Consider the following 9,055-nt stretch of genomic DNA (forward strand, 5'->3'; position numbering starts at 1 on the left):
TTAAATAGAGATGGGGTCTCAGGCTGGTCATGAACTCATAGGCTCAAGTGATCCTCCTGCCTCGGCCTCCCAAGGTCTTGGGAGTATAGGTGTGAGGCACCATGTCCAGTTAATTTGTCTCTTCATTCTTTGATTGGACAGTCTTCTCTTGAGTATGTCCACTGACATCTAAGTAGTGATGTAGGAGTGCCCAGCATGCCTATGGCCGACAGTGTAGGCCTCACGGATGGAAGTGGGCTCCTACAGCATTTTGCATGCCCTGTGTTTATTGCTTTATTGTCAACTATGTTTTGAGATATAAAGGTGCATACGTTTGCATGTTTATTCTTTCCCAGACTGCACATGCACCAGATCTCTGTTTCATGCCTCACTGTCACTGTCAGCTACCAGCTCCTTGCCTTTATTTGTTTTCTTGTCAGATGAGGGGTGCTGTGACCTGTCATCCAGCTGGCTTTTTCTTCCTGCACAAAACCATTAACTAGATATGCACAAAAAATGTATTCTTCAGTTTTAATTCTTTTGAAACTTGCTGTATTTGGTTCCTAGGAGTTGCAGTTTTTCACTAAACATTGTGTTCCTGAGATGCCTCTGTGTTGCTGTCTGTAACCACTGTTGGTTATAGTTGTGTGAATACCCACTCTGTTGTTTTTCTGTAGATGGACATCTTCATTGTTTCCTGTCATGACGGTTCACTTGTTGCTGTTCCTAGAGCCGCTGTGTATGTAGGGGTCGGATTGCTGGGTTTGGGGTGTGTTTCTGTTTCCAGCTTTACAAGTGGTTGCATCAGTGACTTCCACTATCAGTGTGTGTAACGACCTGTTGATGGATGCCCTTCCTGTAATCTGATTTTGTTAAACTTCCTAATTGGTGCCAGTCTGATAGGTGTGTAATCCATCTCATGATGGTCTTGATTTACTTTCTCTGGTTTATTTACAAGGCTGAGAATCTTCTTGTTTGTGGGCCATAAAATGTTCGTCTTTTGTGAAATGCTTGCTCGTGTTGTTTGCCCTCGTTTTTATTGAGTAATTTATTTGATTTTTATTGTTGTAGCTGTCCTTTCTGTATTCTCTATGACAAATTATTCTTAGATACGTATCTTCTCCAGGTTTGTTCCTTGTCTTTCAGCTTTTTAAAAACTATCTTTTGAGGCTGGGTGCAGTGGCTCACGCCTATAATTCCGACACTTTGGGAGGCCAAGGCAGGCGGATCTGTTAAGGTCAGGAGTTTGAGACCAGCCTGGCCAACATGGAGCAACCCTGTCCTTCCTAAAAATGCAAAACTTAGCTGGGCATGATGGCATATGCCTGTAGTCCCAGCTATTCGGGAGGCTGAGGCAGGAGAATCACTTGAACCCGGGAGGCAGAGGTTGCAGTGAACCAAGTTTGCCCCACTGCACTCCCCCCTGAGACAGAGCAAGAGTCTGTCTTAAATATATATATATATTTTTTTAACATAACCATATATGTCTTTTGATTAATAGAAGGTACTCGTTTTAACATAGTCAAATTTATCAATTTTTTTTAATCTTAGTGCTTTTTTATTTCTTTCTGAGAAATCGGCAGTGTTTGGGCTACAGCCAGATTGGAATGCATTGAGAATGAATGAATGGACTATGGGGGAATGGGTAAACGTTGTTAATTTCTTTTTAAGGAATTTGGCCCTGAAAGCAGGGAGGGCAGGATGGAGAAAGAGCGAGAGAAGTTGATGGCCAAAGAGATACAGGAGGCCCAGGGTGGGGGTGCTTTTTGTTTGCTGTGCAAGATGAGAGGCCCCAGCATGTGAGTGGCTTGAGAAGGCCCAAGAATGGAGAGGGAAGGGCTGCTGCTGTGTTGGGTGATGTGTGAGGGTTGGCTGGGGCCATAGGAAGCAGCAGCACTGGTAGAAGGCGCACAGCCTCCATCATGGCAGCCAGAGAGACTGCAGCTGATGTGCAGGCCTGGACTCCAGTGACCTGCATTAACTCCAGAACAGAGGTGATTCTTGTGTGTGAAGGGGTAGCTCCTTGTGGATTTAATTTGTGTTCTTCTGATGACTAATGGTGCTGAACATCTTTGTATGTGCTTTTCTGCCATTTGTACAAAATCTTTGTTGAAGTCTTTCCTCAAGTCTTTGGGCTCATTTTAAAAAGTGATTTTCTCATGATGGAGTTTGCAGAGATGTTTGTGTAGTTTCAGTACAGTACTTTATCAGATATGTGTTTGTGCAAATATTTTCTCAGACTATAGCTTGTATTTTCATTGTTTTTATAGTGGCTTTTGAAAAGCAGAAATTACTAATTTTGATAAAGTCCAGTTTATCAACGTTTTCTTTCACAGATCTTTTAGTGATGCATCTCAGAAATCTTTGACTAATTTGGATCTCAAAGATTTTATCCTGTTTTCTTTTAGAAACTTGGCAGCTTTAACCTGTACATTTAGAATTATGATATGTCTCATGAAGCTTTGCAAATGATGTGGGGTATGAATGGAAATTGGGGGGTGGAATGGACATCCAGCTGTCCAAGCATTATTTGATGAAAAACTGCCCTTTCTCCAATGAATTACTATTGTACCTTTGTAAAAAAAAAAAAAAAAAAAAAAATCAGTTGACCAAATATTTGTTGATCTGTTTCTAAAGACTCTCTCTTGTGTTCCGTTGGTGCACTTGTCTGTCGACACGAACAGTACAGGGTCTTATCGTCTGTCTTAGTCTGTCAGGCTGTAGTAGCATAGTACCATAGACAGGATGGCTTAGAAACAACAGAAATATATTTCTCATGCTCTGGAGTTTGGGAAATTCAAGGTCCAGGCACCAACAGGTTCAGTGTCCTAGTGAGGCTGCTTCCTGGTTGGTAGGCAGCTGTCTTTTCCCTGTGTCCTCACACGGCATAAGGGATGAGAGAGCTCTCTGTGCTCCCTTGTCTAAGGGCACTAATTCCATTCATGAAGCCGCACCCTTATGACCTAATCACTTGCCAAAGGCCTCAACTCCTCATCCCCAATAACATCATATTGGGGATGAAGTTTCACCACAGGAAGCTGGGGGGAACGCAAACACAGCATGTGCCTTTATGGTAAGTCTCAGAATCAGGTAGTGTCAATCCTTTAGCTTTGTTTCTTTTCAAAGTTGTCTGGCTATTCTAGATCTTCTTTATTCTTGTATGGATTTTAGATCATGTCAGTTTCTACAAAAAACCTGTTGGGATTTTGATTGGGATTACACTGAATCTATAGGTCGGTTTAAGGGAGAATTGAAATCTTAATAATAATGAGTCTTGGAAATGGCATATCTCTCCATTTATTTGCATCTTTTTTCATTTCTTTTAGCGATATGTTATACTTTTCATCATATAGGTCTTGCATGTTTTTTCTCAGATTTATCCCTATTTAAAATTTTTAAATGCTATTATAAACAGTAATTTGAACTGAAATTTCCAATTGCTTGTTTCTAGTATTTATAAAAAGCAATTGATTTTTGTATGTTTATCTTGTATTCTGCAAGTCTCCTAAACTCCGTATCTCTAGAAGCTTTTCATAGAATCTGTAGGATTTTCTACAGAAACAATTATACATTCAAAGAAAGACAATTTTAGGTCGGACATGATGGTTCATGCCTGTAATCCCAGCACTTTGGGAGGCTGAGGCAGGTGGATCACCTGAGGTCAGGAGTTTGAGGCCAGTCTGGCCCACATGGGGAAACCCCGTCTCTGCTAAAAACACAAAAAATCAGCTGGGCGTGGTGGCAGGCGCCTGTAATCCCAGTACTCAAGAGGCTGAGGCATAGGAATCACTTGAACCCGGGAGGTGGAGGTTGCAGTGAGCCAAGACCATGCCACTGCAGTCCATCCAGCTTGGGCAACAGAGCGAGACTCCATCTAAAAAAAAAAAAAAAGTGGATCACATGAGGTCAGGAGTTCGAGACCAGCCTGATCAACATGGTGAAACTCCATCTCTAATGAATGAAACCTGGCTAAAAAATTAGCCAGGCATAGTGGTGGGCACCTAATCCCAGCTACTTGGGAGTCTGAGGCAGGAAAATCACTTGAACCTGGGAGACGGAGGTTGCAGTGAGCCAAGATTGCACCATTGCACTCTGGCCTGGGCAACAGAGCGAGACCCCATAAAAAAAAAAATAAAAAAAAAAAACAGTTTTACTTCTTCCTCTTGTTTGGATGCCCTGTATTTATTTTTCATTGCCTTCCTACACTGGTTAGAACTTCTGTGCCAGTGTGGAATAGAAGTGGTGAGAAGTGATGCACTGGCTTCATTCCTGGTGTTAGGGGCAGGGCATTCAGTCCTAAACGAGTTAGTACCATGTGGGCTGTAGGTTCCATAGTGGCCCTCCATCAGGTTGAGGAGATAGATTCTTATTTTACTGAGTTTTTAATCAAGAATGGATATGGGCCAGGTGTGGTGGCTCACACCTGTAATCCCAGCACTTTGAGAGACTGAGGTGGAGGATCACATGGGCCCAGGAATTTGAGGCTTCAGTGAGCTGTGATTGTACCACTGCACTCCAGCCTGGGCAACAGAGCAAGACCTTGTCTCTTTAAAAAAGAAAGAAAGAGAGAAAGAGGGGGGGATGGGAATGAGTGTGGGATTTTGTCACATGCTTTTTTTGGCTTTATTGGTATTCTCTAGTAGTTTTTTTAAAAAATGTTTTTAAACAGAGTCTAACTCTGTCACCTAGGCTGAAGTGCAGTGGCACCATCTCAGCTCACTGCAACCTCTGCCTCCTGGCTTAACGCAATTCTCCTGCCTCAGCCTCCTGAGTAGCTGGGGTTACAGGCTAACACCACCACCACATCTGGCTAATTTTTGTATTTTTAGTAGAGACAGGGTTTCCTTATGTTGTCCGAGCTGGTCTCAAACTTCTGACCTGCAGGTCATCCACCCACCATGGCCTCCCAAAGTGCTGGGAATACAAGCATGAGCCACCGTGCCCGGCCTCTCTCGTGTTTTTCTGTTCACTATTTCATTGTTGGTTGGATCGTTGCTGTGATTTTTTTATATTGACTTAAAGGTTGTATAATCAGATTTTCGTTACTTTATGCCAGCCTGAATAGTTCTGAATGTAAGTTTAGTTATTTTCCTTCTGGCAGGACCACAAGCAGACGGTGTCACTTTGCACTTGAACAAGTCATCCACTTAGGTGTAAAAGGTATTGTTTGTATAGAATGATAGTGTTACATCTTCACAGAGTATTTTTATAGGCTTCATATAAAATTTTCTGTAAAATAGTCTCTTCAGTCATAATAAACTTTGTTACCATGTTTTAAATTTTCTATCAAGAAGTTTTAACGTGTTTTATTACTATTTCCACTTAGTGAACAATTAATAATAGCGTGTTTAAGTAACTGAAAATAAATTCACCTTGCTTGCTTTTCCCCTCATAAATGCAATTCATTTTTGTTCTTACGGATGAGCCAGTACATGACTTTGTTGCGAAGAGTATATAGTAATAATAATGCTGTATGTAATTTAGAAACAGTATAACAGGAAGGTCAAGAAAGGAAGGGAATAGAATATTAATTACTTTAGGGTCAGCCATAAACAGCCTCTATTAGTATTTTTTAAGCTTGTTAGTTATACCTATGCTCTTACCTTTTTTTGTTTTAAAAGTGTTATTTCCAGAAGAAATTATTTTACAGTCTCCCCAAGTGACAGGAAATTGGAACCATGCACAAGACACCAAAAACAATGGGCAGTCCACCAGCAAAAAGGTAGTGCTCAGCGGCGTTACTGTCTCTCTGCAGGTGTTGGGAATTTCCTTCTTGGCCTGTTAGCGCTCAGTTGACTGGACTATTAGAGCAATGTGGTTTGCACATAACTCAAAATTGCAGTTAAAATAAAACAAACTAAAATATTCACAAAATAGATCTAGTGTAAAGTTTATATGCAAGGGATAAAATGTAGGGGTAAGATGGCTACAATATATTAAGTGGGAAAAGCAAAGTACAAATGTTTATATGATCTTAGAGTTTTATTTTATGTATTTATTTATTTATTTGGTTTTTTTGTTTTGTTTTGAGATGGAGTCTTGCTCTGTCACCCGGGCTGGAACGCAGTGGTGCGATCTCAGCTCACTGCAACCTCCGCCTCCTGGATTCAAGCGATTCTCCTGCCTCAGCCTCCCGAGTAGCTGGGACTACAGGCGCGTGCCACCACACCCGGCTAATTTTTGTATTTTTAGTACAGGTTTTTTAGTAGAGGCATTTTTATTTTTTTCACCATGTTGATCAGGCTGGTCTTGAAATCCTGACCTCATGATCCACCCACCTCGGCCTCCCAAAATGCTGGGATTACAGGTATGAGCCACCATGCCTGGCTTTAGAGTTTTACTTTTAAATCATATGGTTTATGTGTATACTCAGGTACATTTATGTGATTGTATATGCATAGAAAATATCTGGAAGGATACACAGCCCACAAATTAACATTTGCAAACTTCGTGAATGTTCCAAAGGTATTTTATAAAAACTTCTACGGTCCAGTCACTCCATAAATAGTAATGTAGTGCCTGTTGCATGCCAGGTATTGTCCTAGGCTCTCAGTATATTTTTGTGAATACAACAGAGGTAGTTTTATTTATCTTTGTGTTTCTAGTAACAAGAAAATCATCCATGCCATGGTGGAGCTTCCAGCTTACTCTGTGCTATTCAAATTGGGTTTTATGAGCATGTTTTCAATGTATAATGTGAAGCTTTAAGTTATATCTAATATTCAGAAACACTTACCATTTTATAGTTCCTCCCACAACATGCAGACATGATAGTTTTAGAATTCCTACACAATCATGGAAAATACAATGAATGAGGCGGCAGAGGTTATCCTTGAAAGTCATCTGCGGTGTGTTTTGTAGTTGATCTCTTTTTTGCTCTATGAATAGGAAGGGGTCTTCCCTGGACAGTGCTTTTCTTCTTATGTCATCACCTTGTTACTGGTTCATTCTACTACCTGATTCTCAGGGAGGGTCTGTGGTGCTGATGGCATATGAATGAGGTGGGAAGATTTATTATTCAGGTGGACACATTCCTAATTGACTGAACCTGAAGATTTTAAAATGCAGAATGTTATCTTCTTATGGATTAACTAGATTGGAAATAAACTCAAGAATATTTTGTATGTCAACCAAGATGGAATTTGAGGGACCAGATTTGCCTTTCTTCCTGTAACAGTAAAAAATCAGACAAACTATATGGAACAACAATTTCAGACAGTGACATCACCTATCATAGGACAGGGATTTCTGAGAGAGGAGACAAATGAGATGACCTCATGGTTTTCCCAACTCACAGCATTCCAAGAGTGTCTAGTCCAGAAAGCACCAAGAGGGAGCCCAGGCAGAGCCTGTGGCCGGTCTTAGTAAAGAGATAGCATTTGGAAGGGTGGAGAGGACAAGTGGGGGATAAAGCTGACAGTAGGGTGCTGGAGAGAGGGCAGGGGACAGAGAGCATTTGGGGGCCTACATTTGGGGTTCCTCCTTGAGTTTTCAGCTGACTATTAATCAGTGCATGAGGTGAGTAAAATATCCAGGCCCAGAAAAGAACCAGCTAGAAAGAGCAGCAGGAACAATCCTTAAAGTTGACACAGTGCCAAAAGTCGCTGTGCCCACAGCCAGAGAAGGAAAGCCTCATAATTCACAGGTAGAGCGCTTGAGGAGGGTGGTGTTTTAGGAGTGCAGAAAGTCTAGCCCTTGACTGAAGGCTGCTTCAGCCCAGACTGACAACATATGATATCCTCAAAAGAAGCAAGCCATCCCCAGATAATTTAATTGCATCCCAGAACAAAGTTTAAGAATATCTATAGGAATATAAAAGTATCCAGCACCCAGCAAGTCACTGTCTGACATCTGATTTAAAGATGAAAGAAAGTGAAAAACATAAAAGGAAAAAATTTAGTCAATTGAAACCAAACCCCCAAAATAACATGTTAGATTAGCAGACAAGGACATTAAAACAGTTATAAATATGTTCCATGTGTCCAAGAAAGTAGAAGACATGAGCATGTGAAGTGGAGACATGAAAGATATATAAAAAACAGTTTTATTTTCTAGGAATGAAAAATTCATTGCCCAACATGAAAAATAGATTGGACAGAATTATCAGCAGACTAGATAATGCAGAAGAAAAGATTAGTGAACTTCAAGACAGAGCAATAGAAACTGCCTAAAATGGAACAGAGGCAGAGGCTGCAGTGAGCCGAGATCACACCACTGCACTCCAGCATGGGCAATAGAGCAAGACTCTGTCTCAGAAAAGAATTAGCTGGGTGTGGTGACATGCACTTCTAGACCCAGCTACTCAAGAGGCTGAGGCAGGAGAATCACTTGAACTGGGAGGTGGAGATTGCAGTAAGCCAAGATCATGCCACTGCACTCCAGCCTGGGTAACAGAGCAAGACTCTGTCTCAAAAATGTGTATATATGAGATACATGTATATGAGACCAAGAGGGTTCATCCCAGGAATGGCTTAGCATGCCAAAAATCAATCTGTAATATACTATATTAACAAACTGAAAAGCAAATTTCAGCTTGATGTAAATCATGGTAGTAGACTCAGAAAAAGCGCCTGACAAAATCCAGCATCTATTCCTGATCAAAATTCAACAAACTAGAAATAAAAGGAAATTTGCTTTACCTAAAAAAAACCTACTTAGTGATAACTAAATGCTCCTTGCTTGTAAGATCAGGATGAGGGCAGTTTACTCAACATTTTTGCCCAGCATTGTGTATTGTAGACAGGCAATGAAGCAGGAAGAAAAGGCATCCACATCACATAGAAAGTCTGATGTGGCCCAGCGTGATGGCTCATGCCGGTAATCCCAGCACCTTGGGAGGCTGAGGCGGGAAAAATCACTTGAGAACAGCCTGGGCAACATACAAGACCCTGTCTCTCTTTTTTAAAAATTAAAAAATTAGCTGGGCATGGTGGTACACACCTGTAGTCTCAGCTACTCAGGAGGCTGAGGCAGGAGGATCACTTGAGCCTGGGAGGTCGAGGTTGAGGCTGCAGTGAGCTATGATTGTACCACTGCACTCCAGCCTGGGTGATAAAGTGAAACCCTGTCTCAAAAA

At 41.3% G+C, this 9,055-nt stretch overlaps 1 protein-coding gene across 1 annotated transcript in view; it reads left to right on the forward strand.

Moving 5' to 3' along the window:
- Nucleotides 1-9,055, forward strand: part of MOV10L1 (Mov10 like RISC complex RNA helicase 1) — a 68,198-nt gene that overhangs the window by 37,110 nt on the left and 22,033 nt on the right. The window contains exons 13-14 of the mRNA XM_037730097.1: nt 5,081-5,139; nt 5,601-5,701. Coding sequence (XP_037586025.1) covers nt 5,081-5,139; nt 5,601-5,701 — 160 coding nt within the window. The remainder of the gene's footprint in view (nt 1-5,080; nt 5,140-5,600; nt 5,702-9,055) is intronic.

Source organism: Cebus imitator, unplaced genomic scaffold (assembly GCF_001604975.1).
Source record: "Cebus imitator isolate Cc_AM_T3 unplaced genomic scaffold, Cebus_imitator-1.0 Scaffold329, whole genome shotgun sequence".
NCBI lineage: Eukaryota > Metazoa > Chordata > Mammalia > Primates > Cebidae > Cebus > Cebus imitator.